Source organism: Liolophura sinensis, chromosome 6 (assembly GCF_032854445.1).
Source record: "Liolophura sinensis isolate JHLJ2023 chromosome 6, CUHK_Ljap_v2, whole genome shotgun sequence".
Taxonomy (NCBI): domain Eukaryota; kingdom Metazoa; phylum Mollusca; class Polyplacophora; order Chitonida; family Chitonidae; genus Liolophura; species Liolophura sinensis.
The window spans coordinates 11,504,996-11,532,346 of NC_088300.1; the positions used below are offsets into that span (position 1 = coordinate 11,504,996).

General features: G+C 41.0%; 1 protein-coding gene across 4 annotated transcripts; it reads right to left on the reverse strand.

Moving 5' to 3' along the window:
- Window positions 1–5,390: 5,390 nt before the first annotated feature.
- On the reverse strand, window positions 5,391–27,110 carry LOC135467875 (serine palmitoyltransferase 2-like). 4 transcript variants are annotated; one of them, XM_064745778.1, is made up of 13 exons: window positions 27,091–27,110; window positions 26,484–26,837; window positions 21,947–22,117; window positions 19,526–19,680; window positions 18,964–19,109; window positions 15,279–15,403; window positions 14,489–14,582; window positions 12,304–12,409; window positions 10,676–10,895; window positions 8,935–9,061; window positions 8,307–8,442; window positions 7,722–7,851; window positions 5,391–6,866 (listed from the first exon to the last, which is right to left on the reverse strand). In XM_064745778.1, the coding sequence occupies exons 2-13, from the start codon at window positions 26,556–26,558 to the stop codon at window positions 6,774–6,776; spliced, it is 1,578 nt and encodes a 525-aa protein (XP_064601848.1). In that variant the 5' UTR covers window positions 26,559–26,837; window positions 27,091–27,110; the 3' UTR covers window positions 5,391–6,773. The 4 variants fall into 4 exon arrangements, with proteins under 4 accessions (XP_064601848.1, XP_064601849.1, XP_064601851.1 ...); XM_064745779.1 differs by lacking the exon at window positions 27,091–27,110 and adding an exon at window positions 27,004–27,019; XM_064745781.1 differs by lacking the exon at window positions 27,091–27,110 and adding an exon at window positions 25,454–25,519 and having other exon boundaries at window positions 26,484–26,521.
- Between the last annotated feature and the right edge of the window lie 241 nt (window positions 27,111–27,351).

Sequence of the window (27,351 nt, forward strand, 5' to 3'; positions counted from 1 at the left end):
TATGCCGACATTACTATTCTGTTGGACACAGTTTTGTAGGTGCTGTCATCTGGACATGAGAGATTGATAATCAACTGTGAGATTTGCTGTAATGCTCGACACAGGTTTGTAGATGTTCTCATCTGGACATAGGAGATTGATAATCAACTGTGGGATTTGCTGTAATGCTCGACACAGGTTTGTAGATGTTCTCATCTGGATATGGGAGATTGATAATCAACTGTGAGATTTGCTGTAATGCTCGACACAGGTTTGTAGATGTTCTCATGTGGACATGGGAGATTGATAATCAGCTGTGAGATTTGCTGTAATGCTCGACACAGGTTTGTAGATGTTCTCATGTGGACATGGGAGATTGATAATCAACTGTGAGATTTGCTGTAATAGACTCATAGCTGAGCTGTCAGCTCTGTGTGCGAGATGGACATATGTCTTACTGGTAATGGTCTCATTGCTGTTCTGTTTTATGGGCTCTATTCTCTAGATGTTCTCCTCTAGACGTAATCGGCTGTGACATATGCTGTAATTCTTTTATTGTTGTGTGATCATGACGAGGTTAGGTATATGCAGCTTTAAGCAGGTGTGAGTCAGTGTAAATCGATGTTTAGGGAACAAAGGCAATCACTAATGACTGCAATACACCCTTGTCCAAATGGAATACCAATTTTATGTGAATTGTGTTAGTTTATTTGTGATACTGTTGTAAATTATTTCTGTGCTGTAGTGAAGTGTTGTCATCTAGTCGTACCATATTATTTTTTGGTGTCAGAGTTTGTTCTCTAAATACAGTAAAGAGATACACTTAATGATCGCACATTTTGGCATATATTGACCTCAGGTGTGTGTAGAACAAGGTCAGTTATTCTATTCTGCGATGGAGAAACGTTATATACTTTACGTAAACATGTGTTTAGAAAATAGTGATTTTATTAAATAATCTTGTAGCCACATTACTTTTCTTCCATACACTGTAGGTACTACTAGTATATGACATGATGTGGAAGTAGATTCATGATTTCTAAAAGCAGGCTGCTCTTTACCTGTGTGATGGGTTTGAACAGATGTATAAGATCTGACGTCATTAATAAACAGTGGATTTACACGTTACCTCATAACTGCGGAAGTAACATGATACACCTACTACATATACACTACAATGTGATGTTTCATTTCAAGCTTAGGCCTATATGCAGATGCCAATTTTATCTCTTTCAGCTTTTGGCAACTTGTTACGGGTGTAAAAGTTACATATTCCATGTTTTTCTATAAGTAAGCACGTTGTGGATACGATTATCTGTGTTAGGACATATACCGGTACTTACTTTAAAACAGATCAAAATTGAACTACAGCTCTCCTCGGTTACGAGGAGAGCTAACAAGATTGCAAAACTTACTTTACCTCAGTTTTGAGAGTTGCAGTTTAACAGACCGCTGAGTTTTGTGCTAATATTGATTTTTTCTGATGTGGTAATTGTCTCTTGTATACTGAACTATCAGCTCCGTGGAACATAGCTTCTTGTTTTTTGAAGTTGACACTGGCGGTTATCTCCTTAACCTGCGTGTAATGTAAATTTGACTTGCATTTGCACTTTTTAATGGCTGTGTAATCTTGATAAATGTGTTAAACTGTACAAAGCTTTTGTGAGAGGATTTCTTGGGAAGGATGTACCGGAACCTGCCCAGCTATAAACAAGCTTAAATGGATGTTGAATATAAATGAAGGTGAGAATGCAAACGTGTTTCTTTGTGTCATTGATATTGTAGGCCTGGTTGCGTTACTCCTGAGAACAACGTATACTGCGCAGCAAAAGAAACGCGATTGTAGAATGTGGTCGATAAAACATCAATTTTGTAATCTGTGATGGGGAATTTTGTCATGGATGTCACTGCCAGTGTCTTCTAAACGTTATGGCCAATAGCGGGTGTGTAGCCGCGTTGTATTGGTTGACGCAGCTTCTAAATATTCATGCCTGTAACGGAGAATATGTCCATATTTATCAGCGGTTAGCATGAATAAAGTATGAAAAAGTATAACCGCTGATATTTTGCTTGACTGTTTGAACCCAACAACCGTATTATCACCGGTATCACGTTGGCCACCTTGTTCAAAATGAACATATTCAACAGTGTGTAGAGATGTGATATATGTAGGGGTGTGGCACTATGAAGAGATATACTATATGTAGTTGTGCGGCAGTGTGTAGAGATGTGCTACATGGATGGTTGTGGTAGTGCGTAAGGATGAGTTACATGCAAGGATGTGGTGGTGTGTAGAGATGAGTGACGTGTAGCTGTGTGGGTTCACAAGAACCATACAAGGTGTGGGGACAATGTAGAGATTTATTATGCGTAGGAGTGTGGAACGGTGAAAGATGTGTTACACGTAGAGATGTGTTATGTGTAGGGCTGTAGCAATGTGTATTTGTGTGAAGGGGTGTGGCAGTGTGCAGAGATGTGTTATGTGTAATATTGTGACAGTGTGTAGAAATGTGTTATGTGTAGGGGTGTGACAGTATGTAGAGATGTGTTTTGTGTAGGGACTTAGTAGTGTGTAGAGATGTGTTATGTGTAGGGGTGTAGCAGTGTGTATATATGTGTTATGTGTAGGGGTGTGGCGGTGTGGCAGTAGGTAGAGATATGCTATGTTCAGTTGTGTGGTAGTGTGCAGAGATGTGCTATGTGTAGGGGTGTGGCAGTGTGTAGAGATGTGATATGTGTAGGGGTGTGGCAGTGAGTAGAAATGTGCTATGTGTAGGGGTATGGCGGTGTGTAGAGATGAGCTATGTTTAGTTGTGTGGCGGTGTGTTGAGATGTGTTATGTGTAGGGGTGTGGCAGTGAGTAGAAATGTGTTATGTGTAGGGGTGTGGCAGTGTGTAGAGATGTGTTATGTGTAGGGTGTAGCAGTGTGTAGAAATGTGTTATGTGTAGGGGTGTAGCAGTGTGTAGAAATGTTCTATGTGTAGGGGTGTGGCGGTGTGTAGGGGTGTGGCAGTGTGTAGGGATGTGTTATGTTTAGTTGTGTTGCAGTGTGTAGAGATGTATTATGTGTAGGGGTCTGGGAGTGTGTAGAGACGTGTTATGTGTAGGGGTGTAGCAGTGTGTAGAGATGTGCTATGTTTGGTTGTGTGGCAGTGTGTAGAGATGTGCTATGTTTAGTTGTGTGGCAGTGTGTAGAAATGTGTTAAGTGTAGGGGTGTAGAGATGTGTTATGTGTAGGGGTGTGGCAGTGTGTAGAAATGTGCTATGTTTAGTTGTGTGGCAGTGTGCAGAGATGTGTTATGTGTAGGGGTCTGGGAGTGTGTAGAGATGTGTTATGTGTAGGGGTGTAAGCAGTGTGTAGAGATGTGTTATGTGTAGGGATGTGGCAGTGTGTAGAAATGTGCTGTGTTTAGTTGTGGCAGTGTACAGAGATGTGTTATGTGTAGGGGTCTGGGAGTGTGTAGAGATGTGTTATGTGTAGGGGTGTAGCAGTGTGTAGAGATGTGTTATGTGTAGGGATGTGGCAGTGTAGAACTGTGCTATGCTTAGTTGTGTGGCAGTGTGCAGAGATGTGTTATGTGTAGGGATGTGGCAGTGTGTAGAGATGTGTTATGTGTAGGGGTGTGGCAGTGTGTAGAAATGTGCTATGGTTAGTTGTGTGGCAGTGTGCAGAGATGTGTTATGTGTAGGGGTCTGGGAGTGTGTAGAGACGTGTTATGTGTAGGGGTGTAGCAGTGTGTAGAGATGTGCTATGTTTAGTTGTGTGGCAGTGTGCAGAGATGTATTATGTGTAGGGGTCTGGGAGTGTGTAGAGACGTGTTATGTGTAGGGGTGTAGCAGTGTGTAGAAATGTGCTATGTTAGTTGTGTGGCAGTGTGCAGAGACGTATTATGTGTAGGGGTCTGGGAGTGTGTAGAGACGTGTTTATGTGTAGGGGTGAAACAGTGTGTAGAGATGTGCTATGTTTTGGTTGTGTGGCAGTGTACAGAGATGTGCTATGTTTATTTGTGTGGCAGTGTGTAGAAATGTGTTATGTTTAGGGGTGTAGCAGTGTGTAGAGATGTGTTATGTGTAGGGGTGTGGCAGTGTGTAGAAATGTGCTATGTTTAGTTGTGTGGCAGTGTGCAGAGATGTGTTATGTGTAGGGTCTGGGAGTGTGTAGAGACGTGTTATGTGTAGGGGTGTAGCAGTGTGTAGAGATGTGCTATGTTTAGTTGTGTGGCAGTGTGCAGAGATGTATTATGTGTAGGGGTCTGGGAGTGTGGTAGAGACGTGTTTATGTGTAGGGGTGTAGCAGTGTGTAGAGATGTGCTATGTTTAGTTGTGTGGCAGTGTGCAGATAGGTGTTATGTGTAGGGATGTGGCAGTGTGTAGCTCAATATGTGTACACCGAAGTGTTGACTCATAACTTTTGGTAGACAATTAAAGTCAGGGCAATCTGGGCAATTTTCAGTTCAACCCTCCTAACCACTACAGGTAACAGTGCGCATATTTTGTGAAACAGATAGAAAGTAGAACGATGTATTGATCGGTGTGGAGTTTGTAGAGAAAAGGACCGCGCCGAATTACCTCCTACCGTTTAAAAGGTGTGTTTTTAGGAGTAAAGTTGGGTTAGGTGGGATCTCAGTATTATGGCTAATGACAATTTTTGGAGTTAAAGCGGCATAAACTAGGTGAAGACCTAGCTATTAGACAGATTTGAATTGTATATACTTAGTTGGAAAGCCCAGGAAAACGTTATGTACTTTTTGAAACAATTTGGAAGTAAGCTTAAAATCCTGGGCCTAACTAAGTACAACAGACAGCTTCGCCAACCTCATTTAGTTCTCGACATCTTCGGCTCTCAATTTTTTTTTTTTTTTTTTTTTTTTTTTTTACATTTTCGTGCCTAGAACCTTTTGGCTCTGTCGTGACATAACCTATTTACTGCATGCTTTAACAGGGGATGTCCTACTTCTTTGTAGCCTCACGCCTGAAAAACTAGTCTCGAGTTAGGTCATAGTCACTGTCGGGTAATAAGGCAGGTAATTCAGAGCAGGCCTATTGTCTACAGCTCCCTAATTACAGAGGACAGGGGCGTCGAAGAGTGAATGAAGCTATCACGTTTTAATGGCTAGGGCACAATCGTAGGGCTTTTCAAGATTCCTTTGTTTCCGTCGTTCGTGGGACCTTGGAGACAGTAAGCCGTCTACAGTATGAGTTTTCATAGTTTGTCGGAGACTTCGTGCCCTGTACCTGTATGACGTCACACGTCGAAATGTTCGCTTAACTGCAAGAAACCCGGTGAACAGCGGTATTTTAGTCATAACATTGAGCGCTGTCGTTAAAGTTAAAAAATTCTTAAACCATCGAAACAGTAATCAAATACATTAATTAATAACATGTATGTACAAAAATAAGGAAACTATAGTCCTGTAAAAGTAAAATTTATTGTAGATAAAAGGGAGCAAGAAATGATAAAATTTGTATTACTTGTCTTCTCAACAAAATTGATAATAAAAGGCATTTTGCATTGAACAGTGAGTAAACGTACCAGAAAGTTGCATACTGGTAAAGATTATGAAAAAGGACAGGCTATTGACAGCTTACCAGATACCAGATAGGTAGTTCTTGAGAAAATAGCCTGGAAGTACTGGTAAAATAAACGTGGCACGAGAACGACTTCGACAGGGGCCTCCTTACCGTAAACCATCACAGTTTTGAAAACCACAAACTGTGGGTATATAACTGGACAATTCATTAGCCTAGCCAAAAGCCGGTAAATACCCATGGAATGAGCAGTATTAGAACGGGATTAAGTGTCTCCATCCTGGCAGTACTGATAACTCTACAGCAAATAGACAATCGCAAACTATAGAGGTACTGCAGGATATCATAGATCACCCAAGCTAATCCACATCACGAGACCTACAAACCTTCTGTGCCACGTGCCCCTATGCATAACTATTTAATCACAATATATTAAAAATTATTTTCACTATCCCAGCTGTAATCTCCAGACAGTCAATAAATACAATGAAGTAAAGGCTGCCTATAAACTGGCTAAAGTGCAAAGCATAAAAGAAAGTAAAACAATAAACCTTGTATCGTTTTCAAAAAATAGCACATCGTGAAAACGCAAAGCTGTTACTTTTAACAAAACAAGATCACGTCACATAAAACAAGATTCAGAGTGCTGCAACATTAGCTTATGCATGCAATACTTAAGGAAATCAAGCTTATGCATGTAACACTTAAGGAAATCAATATTCTCAGTAATGGATAATACATGAGAACGACAAGATAAAACATTTTCTGTCTGATTTTTGCAACAAAAGCTGACAGAATGCTTCACACGAGAAAGTATACACCATGATGTGTTAATTCATAAACACACGTATGAGCTGTGGAATGCTTTGATAATACATGACATAATACTTTTCATATGCACATTCGGTTCATTAATAAGCGGTCCGACAAATGTCTATCAGAAAATACTTCAAGGTAATAAGAAAAAATGACAGTTTTTTAAACAATGTGATAGCTTTGATTCGCTTTCAGCAGTCGGCATCCACTGATGTAGCGGCCAAAGAAATTCAGAGATTATCTTGTGTCAGATCTAAAGACTATACTGAATATCGCGTACATCAGGTGAATATCGCGTACATCAGGTGAATATCGCGTACATCAGGTGAATATCGCGTACATCAGGTGAATATCGCGTACATCAGGTGAATATCTCGTACATCACGTGAATATCATAGTTATTTGGATGTTTCTCATCTTAACAATGGCCACATCAACACTCGAGGGTCTATGTAAAGGTGAGTTTGGGGGAGTCTTTCAAACAATATCTGGAGTATTTGAGTTGAAGCAGATCCCCAACTTCATCAATGATGTGCAGGGCCTGAAAGATAAAGATAATAGAAGATAAATTCATTAAGAGACAGATCAGATCTTATCGCATTTGTTTATTTGATTGGTGTTTTACGCCGTACTCAAGAATATTTCACTCCCACGTACGACAGGAAAGAAAGGCAGTATAAGCTGGACTTGAACTCACAGCGACCGCATCGGTGAGAGGTTCATTAATTCAAATAGTTAAATAGTCTTTAAAAAGGTTTTCTTACAGAGTAATGTTAAAAAGTTTTAGCGGTTGGGCAATGTTTCCTGGCCGTATTATACCTATTCCTACAGAACTGGTTGGCACGGTGTCAAGAGCTCGTTCTTATTAGATGGTAATTGTCATGAGCAGCTCTGTTCTTTCCTGGACGAGTCCAACTATTTACTCATTATAAAGGAGAGACTCTGAAAAGCTTTAGTGAAAAGCGTTATACCGTATAAGTAACACAAACTACTGTTAAATCTAAAGAGCGAGTTAATGATGATCCTACTAAGAAACAGCTCTTCTTAGACTGTGCTTTCTGATATACAATATAGGTACACGCGTTTATCTCTTCATGGTAGTGCAGATGTTAACCATATATAGCTTACTTGGCCCAACTCCAAGTTTAATAATGTCCTGGAGCTGTTTACAGAAATGTCATGCTCAATTTATACGTTAGATGATGTTTAGCGAACATTACGTTATATGCAGAACCGAGATACCACATCGTGTAATCCGTTTGTTTAATCCATACTTTTAATTCTTGGCGCGTGCGCCGTAAAACGCCCTGATAAATGGTGCTAATGATTCTACAAATAAATATAAGATGGTAATGTGGCGATAGAGACAGTGTCTATTGTTGCTTAAACTACGAACCTTATCCAGAGTCTCCTTGTTGTGAGATGCTGACAGACAGAATCGAGCACGCGATTCGATGATAGGAGTAGCGGGGAATCCCACAACCACAGCTGCTAAGCCACGTTCTAAAGTACAACGGCCAAATGCCCTGTAGAACAGAGAGGAACATCATAATCACACATTACAGATCTGTCAGCCTCATTCAATACCCAGATCTTCTTGTGATATGGCGCTGTGCTGACAGGCTTTTCAATCCTAGAAGGCATATAAGTGATTTTATACTGACTGGTCAAATCATTTAACTCACACTTTAAAAAAGGCTATGCGCACAGATTATATATCACTGAACATGTAAAATTATTGTTACGTTAGAATAAATTTTCTCACGACAACAGTTATGAAATATTTAAATTGATACTGGCTTGTTTTGGAAATGTTAAAGCTTACTGTTTTGCTGATCGAGTCTATACCGAGTCGCTTTTGAAAGGCACACCAACTGACCATATAGGCCCAGGTTTTGCCCGCCGAAGTTTTATGGCGCCACTTTATGACGTGAAACGTTTCAGAATTATCGGTTTGCTTTCGTAAAAAAAGTATACCTACGCAATTTTGCTAGGCATGAAGAGCATGAGAGGCACCACTGGGGAGTCTTCGTTGCCGTAGATGATAAATCCCATCTCTCTGAGCCGATTCCGGAAGTAGCTGGTGTTCCACTTTAGCCGAGCGATACGCCGTTCACCTAAAATTATCCACGGTTGAACAGTATTTGTATTATTGCTTACGGGTGCATTCTGTAACCGTTCAAGATTGGAAGATTTGCAGTTTGAAGGTCGTCATGGAAGATTTGCAGTTTGGTCGTCGTAGAAGATTAGCAGTTTGGTTATAGTGGAAGATTTGCAGTTTGAAGGTCGTTGTGGACGATTTGCAGTTTGAAAGTCGTTGTGGACGATTTGCAGTTTGAAGGTCTACAGTTTAATCGTCGTGAAAGCTTTGCAGGTTAGTCGTCGTGGAAGATTTGCAGTTTAGTCGTCGTAGAAGATCTGCAGTTTAGTCGTCGTGGAAGATTTGCAGCTTACTAAAATTACATGTATATGCACTCTCCATACACAAAAAAGGCCTATTACATTTATTATTATTTCTGATTAGCTTTAACAATTATTACGAGCAGGATATGGGTGTGTAAAGTCAGCCGTTCCGGAAAATGTGAAATAATTCATGCCATGCATTTTACCTTCTTGTGTGCCGTCTTCTCCCATAATGATACTCATGGAGCTGATGATTTGCTGAGCGATAGGTGCCGCCATTACCGGCGAGTAGATCACATTGTGCGAGTGAAGTCTCAGGTAATCAATTAGACCCTGCAAAAGAAAATCCCACTGGTAATCAATACCTCTGACTGGCATTGCCTGGCAGCCCACCTGCGCGGCATAAAAGTTGCCATGACGACGAAAATCTATGTTCCAAAACCCGATGACAAATGGAGAAATCAGATTTGTGACAATCTCACCCGTCTTGTTCTATGCTGTGATGATATAATATCCTGTGATGAAACTTATTCTTCTCGCACATTGATGAACTAATCGGACAGGAAATTGGTCATCCTCTGGTTCATACGCGCGCAGCCAAAACCCCTGAATTTTAACATTTCTCGAGCTGCTGATAACACTACATCCACAGAGGAGCCATATCAAGTGTGGTTCAAATCTACATACACACAGGAGCCAGATCAACCGCCGTTCAAATGTACATCCACACACGAGCCAGATCAACTGTGGTTCCAAACCACATCCACACACGAGCCAGATCAACTGTGGTTCAAATTTACATTCACACACGAATCAGATCAACAGTGGTTCAAATCTGCATCCACACACGAGCCAGATCAACGGTGGTTTAAATTTACATTCACACAGAAGCCAGATCAACTGTGGTTCAAATTTACATTTACACATGGATCAAATCAAGTGTAGTTCAAATCTACATCCACACAGGAGCCAGATCAACTGTGCGGTTCAAGTCTATACACATAATTGAGCCAGATTAACTGTGGCTCAAATCTACATCCACAGAGGAGCTAGATCAAGTGTGGTTCAAATCTACATCCACAGAGAAGCCACTTCAAAGGTGGATTAAATCGGCATCCACAGAGGAGCCAGATCAATGTGATTCAAATTTACATCCAAAGAGGAGCTAGACCGAGTGTGGTTCAAATGTACATCTACAAAGGAGCCAGATCAATGTGATTCAAATGTACATCCACAGAGGAGCTAGACCAAGTGTGGTGCAAATCTACATCCACAAAGGAGTCAAATCAAGTGATGTTTAAATCTACATCCGCAAAGGAACCAGATGAAGTGTGGTTAAAACCTATGCGCTAAATCCAGTGCGTAGCCCAAAACAATTTATGTTTAAAAGAGTGAAAAGGCCATATTTGTGTTGGACAAAATTTAATGCTGTGAAGCAAGAAAATGTAAAAAGGTATCTCAGTTAAGCTTCTCTGCAACTATTCATATAGGCATAGCGGTGGTTTTAAATCTGCGCTGTTTATACAGCCCCTAGCATGCCTAGCCCCAGGTTAAGCAAAATCAGATCACACTTTCAAAGCACAGCGCCATGGACCTTCCAAGCTGCAATTATAAATGGTAATTAATGGTTGGATGGAGGCGTCTAATAATTAAGCACTGGTTTAGAAGTAATTCAAGAGCATATCCACGCAGGCAAAGGAAATGATATTCAAAGGCAAAGCATCCTGTAATACGTCATGAGTATAATGCTATGACACATTCTATGATTCCAAGCAAACATGGAATGGGGGCCCCTCATCATAAACTCGAGCATGTATGGGTTTAGTTTTGAATCCCATGGTATACATAAAGTATATGAAGCGAAATGATGTTGAATTGATGCCAGTTAAATTTGTTTCTTCTCCAGTTGATCTTAAAAAACAAACAGGCGATTATTAGGATGCTCACCTTTGACCCGGCAATATAGCCCCCTGCAGCTCCAAAACTTTTTGTGAATGTCCCCATCAGGATATCCACATCATTAGGGTCAGCCCCGAAGTAATCGACCACACCACGTCCTCGGGGTCCCATGGCTCCAACACTGTGTGCCTCATCTAGATAGAGGTAAGCCTTGTACTTGGTCTTCAGCCGAATCACTTCATCCAGACGCACAACAGAGCCCTCCATGCTGTGGATAGGCCGAGATACCGTCACATTAACATATCGTGCCTGGCACATGCAAATGCCTGGTGTCCTAACATTCCCACAACCATCTTTAAGTGATTCTGTCTTAACATTAAGCCAAAGTAGAAATGGCGGAATTTGTCTCGGTCCGATCTGTTAAACCTGCAAACCTGACCGTGATACCTTTTAAATTATCTATAATTTAGAAAAGCAATCCAGATTGCATCAGTCTATGATTTTCTTAAAACTTAAAGTCTTTTCCCCATTGGAAAATGTTGCAAACTGCATAAACTCATTTCGTGTTGCACCTGCATGAGAGAAGGTTTATTGTTACAACCTGCATAAAAAGTTCATTGCTACCACCTGCATGGGAAGGTTCATTGTTACAACCTACATTAGAAGGATTTTGTGTTACAGCATGCTTGAGAGGATTCAATGTTGCAGCCTGCTTCAGGGGATTCGGTCTTACAACCTGCTTGAGAGAACTCAGTGTTACAACCTGCTTGAGAGGATTCAGTATTACAACCTGCTTGAGGGGATTCAGTCTTAAAAGCTGCTTGAGGGGGATTCAGTCTCGCAACCTGTTTGAGAGGATTCAGTATTACAACCTGCTTGAGGGGATTCAGCCTTAAAAGCTGCTTGAGGGGGATTCAGTCTCGCAACCTGTTTGAGAGGATTCAGTATTACAACCTGCTTGATGGGATTCAGTGTTACAACCTGCTTGAGGGGATTCAGTATTACAACCTGTTTGAGGGGATTAAGTCTTTAAAGCTGCTTGAGGGGGATTCAGTCTCACAACCTGCTTGAGAGGATTCAGTGTTACAACCTGTACTAGTGGATTGAGTGTTACAATCTACTTGAGAGGATTCAGTGTCACAACCTCCTTAAGAAGTAAAGAGGACCTGATATAAAGAGGACCATATAATGTCTGTCATCTCGGCCAGACCCCAGCAGCTACTGACACAAAGAGGAATGCGTGAGCTATGAAGACTGGTTTGTGACAATGACCCTTCAGCCAATCAATACGTCAGTGGCAATTCACAGTTGTGCTCTCCAGGTATTACCAATCAATGGTGTTGAGCACCACACTCGTCAACAAATCTCAAAAGACAGCCTTTCATGTTCTACGACGGATACCAGTGCTTACGTTGAACCTTACGAGGCCACAAAGCACAGTTTTGCATAGCTGCAGCTACCTATAATAGGTATGTGCGAACAGTCCTGGCCAAAGCCATCGGTATTGGCAGAAGATTGTGCCGATATGCTCCCGTGAATACAGTTCTAGTATTTACCATCATTGCTGATTTGCAGTGATTTGATGGAGGTTACTGTCACAATAAATTCACCCAGCTGATCCCAAGTTTACAACGATATGTCGTTTCCATTCTGAGCATGATGCCGATAACACTTACCTGTAAACGCCTTCAACAACAATCAAGATTTTCTTCCATGGGCGATACGATCTGGGTTGACCTTGTGAGATGGATGTTTTCAAAACGTTCTCCAGATCAGTCATGTCTGTAATTAAAATTATCAAGGTTAGACTTGGCTTCCTGTCACTGACTTGCAGCAGCTGCCAGTAGCTCGAGTGTTCATGGGTAATTTAACGCTTAAGGATTTTTTACTTCTTCTCTCAGCAGCTCCAAAAGGACAGAGTGGGCAGATTTATTTTCCTACTGTTATCCACAGTTCCAAGTGAACACAGTGGGCAGATTTATTTTCCCCCTGTTCACCACAGTTCCAAGTGAACACTGTGGGCAGATTTATTTTATCCCTGTTCTAAACACTTCCAAGTGAACACAATGGGCAGATTTATTTTATCTCTATTCTAAACACTTCCAAGTGAACACAGTGGGCAGATTTATTTTATCTCTATTCTAAACACTTCCAAGTGAACACAATGGGCAGATTTATTTCCCCCCTGTTCACCACAGTTCCAACTGAACACAGTGGGCAGATTTATTTTATCTCTGTTCTAAACACTTCCAAGTGAACACAGTGGGCAGATTTATTTTATCTCTGTTCTAAACACTTCCAAGTGAACACAGTGGGCAGATTTATTGAAGACAGGGCTGATAATAAATAACCGAAGAAAAATGAGAAGAAGCCGTACATCTCCGGTCATATCTGGCCATTTGTAAACTATCACACTGTCGTAGCTTCTCTGGTTTCATTTTCTATTCTCAGTCTTTAATATGCATGTTCCAAGTGACTACAGTGGGCAGACTCATTTTACACCTCTTCTCTACAACTCCAAGTGACTACACTGGGCAGATCTATTCTAATCTTTGTCTTCACAGTTCGACGTGACCACAGAGGGCAGATGTTATTACTAGGGCATTCATAATAGGTCAGATGATGTTTGAGCCTGTTCACCACAGTTGCAAGAGATCAATGTGGACAGATGTTATTACTAGGGCATTTATAATAGGTCAGATGATGTTTGAGCCTGTTCACCACAGTTGCAAGAGACCAATGTGGACAGATGTTATTACTAGGGCATTCATAATAGGTCAGATGATGTTTGAGCCTGTTCACCACAGTTGCCAGAGATCAATGTGGACAGATGTTATTACTAGGGCATTTATAATAGGTCAGATGATGTTTGAGCCTGTTCACCACAGTTGCCAGAGATCAATGTGGACAGATGTTATTACTAGGGCATTTATAATAGGTCAGATGATGTTTGAGCCTGTTCACCACAGTTGCAAGAGATCAATGTGGACAGATGTTATTACTAGGGCATTTATAATAGGTCAGATGATGTTTGAGCCTGTTCACCACAGTTGCAAGAGATCAATGTGGACAGATGTTATTACTAGGGCATTTATAATAGGTCAGATGATGTTTGAGCCTGTTCACCACAGTTGCCAGAGATCAATGTGGACAGATGTTATTACTAGGGCATTTATAATAGGTCAGATGATGTTTGAGCCTGTTCACCACAGTTGCAAGAGATCAATGTGGACAGATGTTATTACTAGGGCATTCATAATAGGTCAGATGATGTTTGAGCCTGTTCACCACAGTTGCAAGAGATCAATGTGGACAGATGTTATTACTAGGGCATTCATAATAGGTCAGATGATGTTTGAGCCTGTTCACCACAGTTGCCAGAGATCAATGTGGACAGATGTTATTACTAGGGCATTTATAATAGGTCAGATGATGTTTGAGCCTGTTCACCACAGTTGCAAGAGATCAATGTGGACAGATGTTATTACTAGGGCATTTATAATAGGTCAGATGATGTTTGAGCCTGTTCACCACAGTTGCAAGAGATCAATGTGGACAGATGTTATTACTAGGGCATTCATAATAGGTCAGATGATGTTTGAGCCTGTTCACCACAGTTGCAAGAGATCAATGTGGACAGATGTTATTACTAGGGCATTTATAATAGGTCAGATGATGTTTGAGCCTGTTCACCACAGTTGCAAGAGACCAACGTGGACAGGTTCTTTACTGGGGCTTTAATGATAGGTGTTAGATCGAACTTAATTTACATGAAGGCAATAGAGTTTAACATTTGAAAACATAACATCTGCGTGTCACAGGGTAAAGCCACTTATTAAAGCAATCAATCATTGCACTCACCATTATGTTTGAATACTCTTATTGATGCCCCTGATAATCTGGCACCCAAAACCAAAGAGGAATGATTTAGTTCATCACTTACAATCAAGCAACCCTGCAAAAATAACAAAGATTATTCGTCACTAACCACATTATATTTGTACATACCACACCATTTTTTGTTCCCCTCGCACCCACAGCGTACAGTCATACTGTTGTGTACATCCCTTCCCCTCACTCCCACAGCGTACAGTAATATTGCTGTCTACACCCCTCCCCTCGCTCCCACAGCGTACAGTCATATTGCTGTGTACATCCTTTCCCCTCACTCCCACAGCGTACAGTAATATTGATGTGTACACCCCTTCCCCTCACTCCCACAGCGTACTGTAATATTGCTGTGTACACCCCTTCCCCTCACTCCCACAGCGTACAGTCTTATTGCTGTGTACATCCCTTCCCCTCACTCCCACAGCGTACAGTCTTATTGCTGTGTACATCCCTTCCCCTCACTCCCACAGTGTACAGTCTTATTGCTGTAGACACCCCTTCCCCTCCCCCCACAGCGTACAGTACTATTTCTGCGTACACCCCTTCCCCTCACTCCCACAGCGTACAGTCTTATTGCTGTGTACATCCCTTCCCCTCACTCCCACAGCGTACAGTATTTTTGCTGTAGACACCCCTTCCCCTCACTCCCACAGCGTACAGTACTATTTCTGTGTACACCCCTTACCCTCGTCGTTTCCACAGCGTACAGTACTATTGCTGTGTAAATCCGTTACTGTCATATATTGAGCTGACCTCTTACCTTCTGTACTAGACAAGGGATGTTCATGGAGTTAGTGGCGAATCCCATAGGGAAGGTGATAGCAGCCTCCACGCCCAGAAATCGCGCCGTCAAGTTGTCCAGCTCGCGGTGAATCTTCTGATAACCTGCAGACAATAACAACACCATCAACCATCACGTAACACTACAGAACACCTGCCACAGCTTCATGTACAAGTAATATAGGCTACACCATATTTCGCTAACATATGAGGGTAGACAGATAAAGGGTGCGGCAAACAACCCAGTATCAAGATTGACAAGCCAAAGCTAAACCAACAAGGACCAAATTTCTTCATATTACCTCACTGGTCAAGGGAAGACAAACATGACAATCCACAGTTAAACCAACGTGGACTAAATTCTTCACATTACATCACGGAGCTTTCGTGGCTCTGTTGGTTCAGTTGGAGCCTCTCACCAATGCAGTCGCTGTGAGTTCAAGTCCAGCTCATGCTGGCTTCCTCTCCGGCAGCACGTCTGTCAGCAACTGGCGGATGGTCGTGGGTTTCCCCGGGCTCTGCCTGGTTTCCTCCCACCATAATGCTGGCCGCTGACGTATAAGTGAAATATTCTTGAGTATGCGTGAACACCAATCAAATAAATAAATAAACAGATTCCATCACTGGTCAAGAGGGAACGAACATGATAAATATAAGCGTGAAGTCCGACATTCCTATACCATTCGTAGTCCGTAAAGGGCGTTCCACGTCGATAATCGCAAGATCCATTTCCAAAACAACGTTTAACACTAACTCCCAAAGACAAAGGTATGTAAGAAATTATACAAATAAGAAATAAAGCCGGTAACACACAAGAGTGAAGCGGTCATCAGTTTTCATTGATGCCGGGCAGACAATGAACATTTCAGGCATGAATTCTATATTAAAGTTCAAATTCTTAGTCTGTGAATGAGTTCCATGTCAAATAACAATTAAATAAGTATCTCAGTCGCGCTTTAATTGCAACTGTTCATAAAGGCATCATGCTGATGTAATTAGCATGGCGACCTTTACGGCCCCTAGCCCCAGGTTAAGCCGTATTAGATACAGTTTGAAAATGACGGGCGTTACAGACCCTAACCGATCAGATTGTGATTCAAAAGTAACGGACGATTACGTCTTTCCCGTTAATATGTAAAGATCTCATGCTACAAGAGGCGCAATCTATGATGTTACACATGACATACAAGATAGACGGTTACACTGGGCAACCAGCGCCATCTATGTTGTTAAATGCCATGTACGTGATAGATATGTACATAGGGATAACAGCGCCGTCTATGTGGTTGATCACAATGCAGATCGCCAGAGATTCTGAACGCTCTGTCCATACCTGCCAAGGAGAGTGTTATACTCATTGTAAAATTTGATAAACTTAGAATGAAGGCGTTTGATGGAGTATCCTTGACAAGCTAGTTTTTGAACTAGTAACTTGTGACGCAGATTAAAGTCATCACAATCAACGCAAGATCTGACAAATGCTACAAGGTGAGATATGTATACGCCATATGCAGGACCCTTTGGTATATTGATATCTAAATAAGGATAATTTACAATATCAAAATTGAAATTATCCCTTTTGTCGTAAAGGCGGCGTGAAAGGAGTGAGTGAGTGAGTGAGTGCTTGGGGTTTAACGTCGTACTCAACAATTTTTCAGTCATATGACGACGAAGGAATCATTAGGGTGCATGCACGTGTAATTGTGCCTCCTTGTTGCAGGACGGATTTCCACCGCTCTTTTATTTAGTGCTGCATCACTGAGACGACTTACCGAAGGCAAGTAAGCCGCCCCGCCCGAGCCATTATACTGATACGGGTCAACCAGTCGCTGCACTATCCCCTTCATGCTGAACGCCAAGCGAGGAAGTTACAACTTCCTCTTTTAAAGTCTTAGGTGTGACTCGACCAAGGATTGATCCTGGATCTACCGGTCAGCGTGAAAGGAGACCTTGTTCGTCTTTGTACAGATATAGATCCAAATAAGATGTACCATCAGGGCTATCTGTTGTCTCCTTTAAATCCAATGAAGGCGGATAGATTTCCTTCACCAATAAGGTATTATTTAACGCCAGTAGATCATCAATATACCGCTTGGTAAATGAAAAGGATCGAGTTTTAAAGATATTACTTTTAAGTAATTTCTGCATATAGTCGTATTCATATGAAAACAGGTATAGGTCTGCCAAAAGAGGCGCACAACTGGTACCCATTGGAATACCTATGCACTGTTGGTAAATGGTATCTCCGAATTTCACATAGATGTTATTAATGAGAAATTCAAGTAATTCAATAAATAATGTAACATCCCATGAGTGGTAACCTTTATAAAGAGTAGAACAAAAGAAAGCCTTATTGCTTCTGACGTTAATGTAACGGTGACCTGTTTTAGTAAATACCGAGACAATTAACGACGATATTCTTTCAATAAAATCTTTGTGAGGAATCGTAGTATAGAGAGTAGAGAAATCCCATGTGGATACGTCTTTGTACGGTATATGCATATGAGCATCGAGTTCTTCTGTAAGACGTTTGGAGTTGTTAAGAATCCACATGCAGTTGACACCTGAATTTTTTGTTATGGCACAACAATAATTATTCCAAAATGACTTTACTTCTTGTAACGCTCTCGTAAGTAGGGTTGACAAGAGTTTGGTGGAACAGCTTCTTGAACCTGCAATAAATCGAGCCTTGTATGGGGATTTATGCATTTTAGAAATCCAGTAAAGTTGTGGTATTTCTGTGTGACGGGTAGGTATATTTATGCGCCTTTCTTTAAGAAAGGTTTTGTGTTTGTTAAATAGTTCCTCCAGAGCATATGTAGTAGCAGAATACGTGGATGTCGTTGTAGACGCACATGGCTCTTGAACAAGAATTTGATAATAATAATTCTTGCAAATAAAGATCACATTATTAGGAGCCTTGTCTGCTACAGTGATGACAAATTTACTATGAAGGTCAGCGAGTGTTTCCTGCACAGTGGCATCCTTCAGAACCTGTTTAACTTTAGGTAGAGCATCAATGTCTAGACGGTGTATAGTTAAACTAACTTTCTTTTTGACAATCTCAAGCCAATCGTTAAGTACAGAAGAATCCACTTTCTCCCGTTTTGACCATTTTTAAACATACTCCTCAAGCGCCGAGATGATATTTTTTTTGTTTGATCGAATGTTGACATTACTCTTTTCTCTATACTGAGGACCCCTCACAAAGCGATTCCTTAGATCATGATCCTTAATAATATTAAGGTCACCAGTCAGGACATGTTTACATTTGTCGTAGGTAAAAACTGAGGATTCACAGTCACAGTTATAGCCGCCAGAAGTATACGTCGCCAAATCGAACTCCTTGATGGCCTGGGAATAATTGAAAATTTTGGAAGCGATAGGCTTTGTATACTCATAGGATATGCAAGGTGGCTCTTGGATATTAAAATAATTAGGCACAGCACTACGAACATCAGGTTCATTAAAGATGCGTGGTTAATTAAATCAAGGCCACTGTCTAAGCCACAGCTAAACCAACACGGACTAAATTCGGCACATTATCTCACTGATCAAGTGCAATGCTGGGCACTCCAGTGTCAAAGAGTGTTATTGTATTTGTACTAATTGTTATTTTGACCCGTCTTCTTTCCGTTAGCATTACTACTAAGTGTTCTACTTACCCATTTCCTGTCTGCTAGCACCGTTCGACACCCCAAACTCTGGGAGGCTTCGTTCTACAGCAGTAGAACATGGACCATGATTCTCAGCAAAACCAAGGTAGTTGTAGGAACCAAAGTTAATGGCATCAATTTGTTTATTGGTGTGTCTGCAATGATGTGAAAGGCAGCTATCTGAGATGATGATTCAGACAGAGACTGTTGGACAGTAGGCGATTGATGATCTGTGGCCTAACGTAATACTTCAGTTATCCGATACCTCTTTATTTGGAGAATAACAAAATGGCAACTGCTCATCACCAATGGGAGCCATCTTGTTACCACACTTATTTATATTGGAATGTATCCACTGGAGTGTTAATCAAGGACGTGAGGTCAAAAGGCGTGTCACTCCTTTGTAAAACACACATTATTTGTATTTGTGCATGAGGTTATAGTTCGCACTGACCAGGCGACACTTAAGTAGAGTACAGACACTACATGGCTATGTATTGAAATCGTATTAAGAAAAAAAGTAAAAATATAAGACATTTAAGTGCTAATGCATTTCTTTTAGTTTACTCACTTCAATGTCCAGCCATTATCTTCCATTTTTCTATCTACCACTTTTATGTGAACCCCAGCAGCACTTGTGATTGGACGATTCCAACAATCACAAACTCGGTGGTAAAGATTGCGTGTATAAAAACTTTCCCAACTCTGGTAAAGCGGCACAAAGTCCTGAGGAAAGAGAACAACATTTTTTGTAAGCAAGTGATAACTGAGAAGAAAACTTGTTTAGGTACAAGTTACACTCACAGCATTTTGTATTATTACTAAGAGCAGTGTTGTTATCTAGTAAACCCTGGCAGTGCTATATATTTAAATCCTAATGCTCTACCTTGTGGTCTTTATCAAATACTCCAGTCCTATTCTTTTGTCATGGTTTTGGTAGAACTCTCAAACCCTTGCTCTACTGTCAATGCTTTTGTAGAATATTCCAACCGTATTGCTCTACTGTTATGGTTCCAGTTAACATACAGTTACACCGTGGACAACGACAACTCAGGGATCTGACCACCAGAGCTCCAGCTGATATACAGTTACCCTGTAGACAACCACATCGTGAATGGGTTACTATGAAGTATGTGAGTGTGAGGAACTTTTCTCAGTGACTGTAGGATGAGCTGATTGTATAAAATGTATACCTAGTGTGAGGCGGACGAAGGGAAGCGTCATTTCCAGACTACTCAAGTGGCGACGAGGACGGAAAGTAATCAATCTTTTCATAGGGCTACCTTCGCTCTAAATCTCAAAATCAATACAGTTTCATTTGACATTGTAGATCTAAGAATAGCAAAAGTTGCACCAAAAACACCATCGATTAGCACCGTCATGGGAGTATTGTTTACCACAATACAAAACAAAAGTCAAATAACCTACCGAAGCCCATAATATATCTGTTACTGTGTACATGTACTATTTGACTGAAGTTGGGTTCGATATGGCTGACGTTTGTACCAGTCTACGTTGAGTTCACCTCATGATCCTGATGGTGCGTGGCTCTTCTGTCAAACATGTAGTGGTGTGTATGCCTTTGAATACTGATATTATGCAAGATCGGTTCAGGGTAAACTGCCTAGACAATACGCCATGTATGGACGGAATGCAATAAAGTCATAGATGACAATGACTTCCCAGATGTGATGAATAAAACTTTCATTAATCTGAAGCAAACTACCCAAGGAAAATATTTGAAAGGAAATTACTAATACGCAATAACGATATGGCATAAATCAAATGGCTGGAAACATGTTGATTAGTCTGTAGAGGAGCAAATCATTATTTTTGTGTATAAAATCAGTAACATATAAGTTACATTCAGAACACGTGTATCTTCGTCTGCACATTGAGAGTTTCTATTTAAAAAGAAATGACATAGCTGAACCTCACAGGTTTGCTATAAAGCCATCGAGTTCATGTAACTTTAGGAAACCTCAGGTTTAATTTTAACTTGTAATTTGACGGCCATTAATTGATCAGAATCCCAGAAAATGAGAATGTCTTGCAGTCCATGAATAAACCTTATATCCATGTTCACCTTATGCAAAGCCGTACAGAACAGGACTCAAAAAATCATGAAAAGTTAAACTGGACTGCACGAAGATGATCACTCTTTTACCTTGTGTTTCTTATGGTAAATATACAATAGCAGCACACAAAGTTTCAGATCTTTGTTTTCGCTGTTTTCAGCAAACTCTGTGTTCTCGCTGTCTCCTATCAATCTATGCTTTTGGCTGTTTTCAGCCAACTCTATGTTGTCGCAGTTTCCTATCAACCATAGGTTCTCGATGTTTCTACCAACTCTATGTTTTCGCTGTTTTACTAAGAACTCTACATGCTTGCTGTTTTACAGCCAACTCTATGTTCTCGCTGTTTCTGCTATGTTCTCAATGTTATAAATCCCTATAAATTCTATTCTCTCACTGTTTTCAGCCAACTCTATGTCGTCGCTATTTCCAGTCAATTCTACATTCTAGTTGTTTTGACAGAATTGTACTTTTTTGCTGTTTCCCCTGTATTTTCTCAATCTAGCAAATTTTTGTTCTTGCTGTTTTCAACATGTAGACATGACTGCATCAGTATGCCCTATAAGGTTTGACTGTGATCGCATGGCCTTTGTTTGATGATGAGTCAGTAATTATCAGAGTCAAGTATTGCAGAAATTATTGTCAATGTTCCATTTGAATAGTCACATAGGACAAAAGCGTGCTTGCAGTATAATATACATGTCTGATTGACAATAGGAAAGTGGATAAAAACACAGATATGTTTATTTTACAACGCAGACTGTCCAGTGTTTAAATGTGTCATCCTATCATAAACACAGTTTAAACACCTCACGCAGTAGTAGATATTTGGAGGTGTAAGTTTAAGACTTCTCTATGCGGGAGAGGGAGAGGAGAGAAGGGGTAGTCTGATGAGTGAGTGGGGGGGGGGGGGTTACCTTCAAGTGCTGCTCGTGACATGAACGATCTCTCTCCAGTCCGTACTTTCTCAAGAAATCGTGAATATGGCCCACAATCACCAGGATCAAATAGCTCATGTAGGTCAGCAAAGCTACTGTCAGCGGCGTCTCTTCAAACGTTTCGTGCAGAACTTTCTGAGGAGGTGTCTTCTGTAAGAATAAATATGTCAGTTATTAAAAGCCTTCATCGATAGTGTGATACTTTGTCAGCTTTACAGCCAGACATCATCTGCACAAGAAGAAAGAACGACGTCGCGTCGTCACCGAAAAATCCCAATCACTGTTACATCTTTATGTGTTACTCAACTAACTATGACCTCCTCATCTAATGTTAAATTGTAAAGAAGTTATACATTTACAAAATTTATTATACAGTGAAACTTACCGACACTTCTAAAAACCGAGATCTTGGCAATACGAGTCACTTAGTCCGTTGTTATACCTATTTACAACCAATGTTATTTTTATTGAACAAACCGACTCATGTATATTGTGAATACTGACAGGGATTTCTACTCCTCATTGTATCTAATGAAAGGTACTCCTCTTCTCATTTTCGAGAGACAATTTTGTCAGTTACAATTAGGCACATTCAATTATAGATATGTAGCAATACTATCGTTTCTCCCCAGTTTTTCCACCTCATTACTTTTTCAACATTTAGGCAAAATATTTCCTGCACTTAATTCTAGCACCAAATTTTCCATCGCTATAACCGCAATACACCTTGCTATCTGTGTAACAGTAGGACAATAGCGCAATTCTCTCACTTCACACTCTGCTTCCTTGATAACTGCTTCGTTTGTCTCTTATACTTTACAGCATGTTCTCCGTAAATTGCTTTATTCCTCTCTTATATTTCACACACTATTCTCTGTACAACAGCAGGACAATTGCCACAGTCCTCTCACACTTCGCACCCTACCCCCTGTATAACAGCAGGACAATTGTCACAGTCCTCTCACACTTCGCACCCTACTCCCTGCATAACAGCAGGATAATTGTCACAGTCCTCTCACACTTCGCACCCTACTCCCTGCATAACAGCAGGACAATTGTCACAGTCCTGTCTCACTTTGCACCTTGCTCCCTGTATAACAGCCAGACAATTGTCACAGTCATTTCTCACTTGCACCTTGCTCTCTGTATAACAGCCTGACAATTTTCACAGGCATGTCTCACTTTGCACCTTGCTCTCTGTATAACAGGCGGGAAATTGTCTCAGTCATCTCTCACTTTGCACCTTGCTCCCTGTATAACAGCAAGACAATTGTCACAGTCCTGTATCACTTTGCACCTTGCTCCCTGTATAACAGCCGGGCAATTGTCACAGTCCTGTCTCACTATGCACCTTGCTCACTGTATAACAGCCTGACAATTGTCACAGTCATTTCTCACTTTGCACCTTGCTCTCTGTATAACAGCCTGACAATTTTCACAGGCATGTCTCACTTTGCACCTTGCTCTCTGTATAACAGGCGGGAAATTGTCTCAGTCATCTCTCACTTTGCACCTTGCTCCCTGTATAACAGCAAGACAATTGTCACAGTCCTGTATCACTTTGCACCTTGCTCCCTGTATAACAGCCGGGCAATTGTCACAGTCCTGTCTCACTATGCACCTTGCTCACTGTATAACAGCCGGGTAATTGTCTCAGTCCTGTCTCACTATGCACCTTGCTCCCTGTATAACAGCCAGACAATTGTCACAGTCATTTCTCACTTAGCACCTTGCTCTCTGTATAACAGCCTGACAATTTTCACAGGCATGTCTCACTTTGCACCTTGCTCTCTGTATAACAGGCGGGAAATTGTCTCAGTCATCTCTCACTTTGCACCTTGCTCCCTGTATAACAGCAAGACAATTGTCACAGTCCTGTATCACTTTGCACCTTGCTCCCTGTATAACAGCCGGGCAATTGCCACAGTCCTGTCTCACTATGCACCTTGCTCACTGTATAACAGCCGGGTAATTGTCTCAGTCCTGTCTCACTTTACACCTTGCTCACTGTAAAACTGCATTGCAATTGTCATCACAGCACATGTGCTTGATATTGCATTAATTAATACGATCATTTTCTCTGACAATTACCCTCCTGCATCGAAGTACAAGTTCATAAAAAACTTTATTTTTAATAAAAAAGTTTGAGAAATGAGGCCGACGTAACTCATGCATTTCTGAGTCTGACCGATATATATATATATGTATATATTGTATAAATATTTCCCAAGGCAAAAACCCAGGGCAATGACACACGTGGAATGTCCGCTCAAGCGTGAGATTTGACCTCGCCTGCGCATGTTGATATTTGAGGTCGTCTAAGAGCTACCTTTTGAAGACAGTAGCTCACCTTGCGGATTTTATAATCAAAAACAAATCAGTGCTATGACAATTAGCATGATTTCATTGAAAACAATAAAAGGCCCATGGATTTAATACGGAATGAATATCTACATTGACTGCACAGGCCTGTATCAGCCTGAGATGAGATTGTTATCTATAATTAACCTCCATAGCTTAATTTCAGAACTTAGACGTTGCCCTCAATTGAAACATGTCACACAAGAAAAGTTAATCTTACGATGAGGACTTTTTGTTGTAATGCATTACAAGTTTCTTGCTTATCAGTTAGGGCCATGTTGTAGATATAGTCTGGCCTAATAATGCAGATAGGTCTATTGACATAAAATGGTGGGTTTTTCACCAGTTAGTTGGTGCATTTGTAATCCGGTTCACTAAAAACAGTGCCTAAAGTAAGAAGTCATATTTCCGGTTCTAACGTATGTTGCATGAAAATACAGCCTTTACACTACAACAAAAATAGACTGATCAAACAAATGAATACAGGTATTCAGTCCATTGTGAAATGCTATAGATTAGGTTCATGTATTATAGTACAGACGTAACACTCTCATATTTAGTTCATCTCAGCTGGAGGGCACAAATAAATCCTGTTACAGGCAAAATCTCTGATTAAGTCAAGCTTCACTGACTTTAATATGCCTGATCTTGTTAAATGTATCGAAGACGCGCTGTATGTGTCACATTAGGGTGTGTAGTGGAGAATTTTGATTGTACTATTGCATTGTGCCCCTCTGACGTATGTTGTTGTCCCACACATTGCCCGGCAAAAATGCCTTAAACTAAGCAAGGGGTGGAGACGAGGGGCGGGGGTATGGCCATGGTTGACGACATTGTGAGCGGAAGGACATGTAGGGCAGTCGTGATAACACTGTCCACAGACGACATTTTGCCTAAATTCTCAGCTTACAAGCAATTCACCACCCTCACGCAAAATTTTCTCAAATAATATTCGCCCCGATATCTCTAAAATTTGGGTTTGTGTAGTTCAGAAATATACAGTGAGCACTTTACAGTTCTTCCCGGTTATATTTATAACTTGATGTTCGCATAGCCACAACTGCGTGAACACAAATATTGGCAAAGTAGCAATCGTAGACCGGTACGAGCGAGTATGTTACTCACAGTTGACCTTCTTCACGGTACAGTCATCAGTGACTCGACTGTTCCGGTTAGTCCGCTTGCGGTTGTCTGCTTAACACAGAATATTATGACTGTACTACATATAAATATTCCATAAGCACAACTTATATAATGTTTTAATATAAATGCAGAGGTTACTGGAAATACAGTTTTCATATAGTGTTGATTCATCACAAACAAAAGTTTCTGACACAAGGAACAACAAAGGGATTTTCTTTCTGTTTACATTATCTATCCAGCGAAAAGCTAAATGTGACCTTGTGTCGATAGGCGTTAAGCTACTACTGTTTAAGCATTTACCTGAACTTTTACCATAAAAATCCTAAGAAAGTTAAATTGACTACAACCCGCATTTTATTGGTTACGCTTGGCTATTCCGACTTTGAAGGCTTAGGCTTTAATAATGGTGATTTAAACATCCTTTATTACCCTACACTATATGTTAACTTAATAGCACTGACATTTTAAAATAGCACTCCACGGACGTCAATAAACACATTTAACGTGTGTCTCCCTAATAGTCTAGAGTTCAAAACTGAAAAGAAGGCTTTCAGGCATGTGGAGGACACAGTTAAGCCATCAACCATCCGAGGGGGGGGGGGGGGGTACTGTAAATGTTGGGGATTTACTGTAAATTCTTGGGATTTATTCGGTAAATTCAGGGGGTTTACTGTTAGTACTGGGAGTCAACTGCAAATATGGAGGGTTTACTATAAATGTTGGAGGTTCAATGTAAATGCATGCAACGATATAGATATGGCTCAATGGTAACCAAAATATCCAGCGGATCTAACGTGTATGTGGTGTCAAAATAGTGTTAACACATATCCCTTTCCCAACTACCTTCGAAAAGAAACCTGCGTCACCACCTAACAACGTCCTTAGCAACCAGTGCCGGCCGCTTAATTCACCAGGAATAAGCAACCTTTTTATTTCATTTTTTTCTCTGAAATTAAAAAACAATCGAATATCTGAGAAGATATTTTCCTGTTAGGAGTACTTTTACTCTCACCTCTTCATTCTGGTTGACATCCCTCTCTCCAGGTGCGGTAGATGCTACACGGCACAGTTTGTTCATTGCTCCCATGTTCTCGCCCAGGTCCGCTGTCTGCTACACTGGAAGTGGCCGGTATGATGAACGAAGTATGATAGTAAGGTGGTGATATGGCTGGAGAAGGAAGTAGTTTAACGTTGGGTCGGGAGTAGGTGTGGCCCTAACAAACCAGTCTGATGTGATGTGTCTCGCTCCGCCCGTATACCCGCCGAGACCGTTGGCGAAACACTGACACGGACGACGCTGTCGTTCATTCACCCGTGGATTCTAAGCACCTTGCCAACCAGGCGTGTTTATTACGTTTCCGTCACTCTGCAGGTAAATAAAAACAGTCCACTATGTAAGATAGGCTCTAGTCTAGTTCTGCTACGCTGAATTTGTGGGTCAGAGGAATATAAAGTCCAGTATACAATAACCTCACAACGAGCCCCGACAGGTAAACATGTCGTAACAAATTGATCATGACGCTGGGAATCACCTTAGCACAACCTGTTAAAAGCAAAGGAATTACTGTATATGTAAGAATTCAGGGGGGGCCGGTAAGTAGACAATAGAAAGAATAAACCTCTGTATGGTGCTCTCCCAGGCGGATTGAAACCTGCCCCAATCTGATCCGGATCTGACAAACAGCGTAAGCAATATGCTGTACACAGGCGGCGTGTGTATACTGGTGTGTTATTGGTTGCCATGGCGACACCACCAGCCATCCGACAAGACCTTACACTGACCACGTATGTTATCCGCAGACGTTTACAAGTTGAGCTACGGTCAGTACATTATATCCCCACATGCACGGTCAAGGAACAAAAAGCAGTTGCTATGGTTG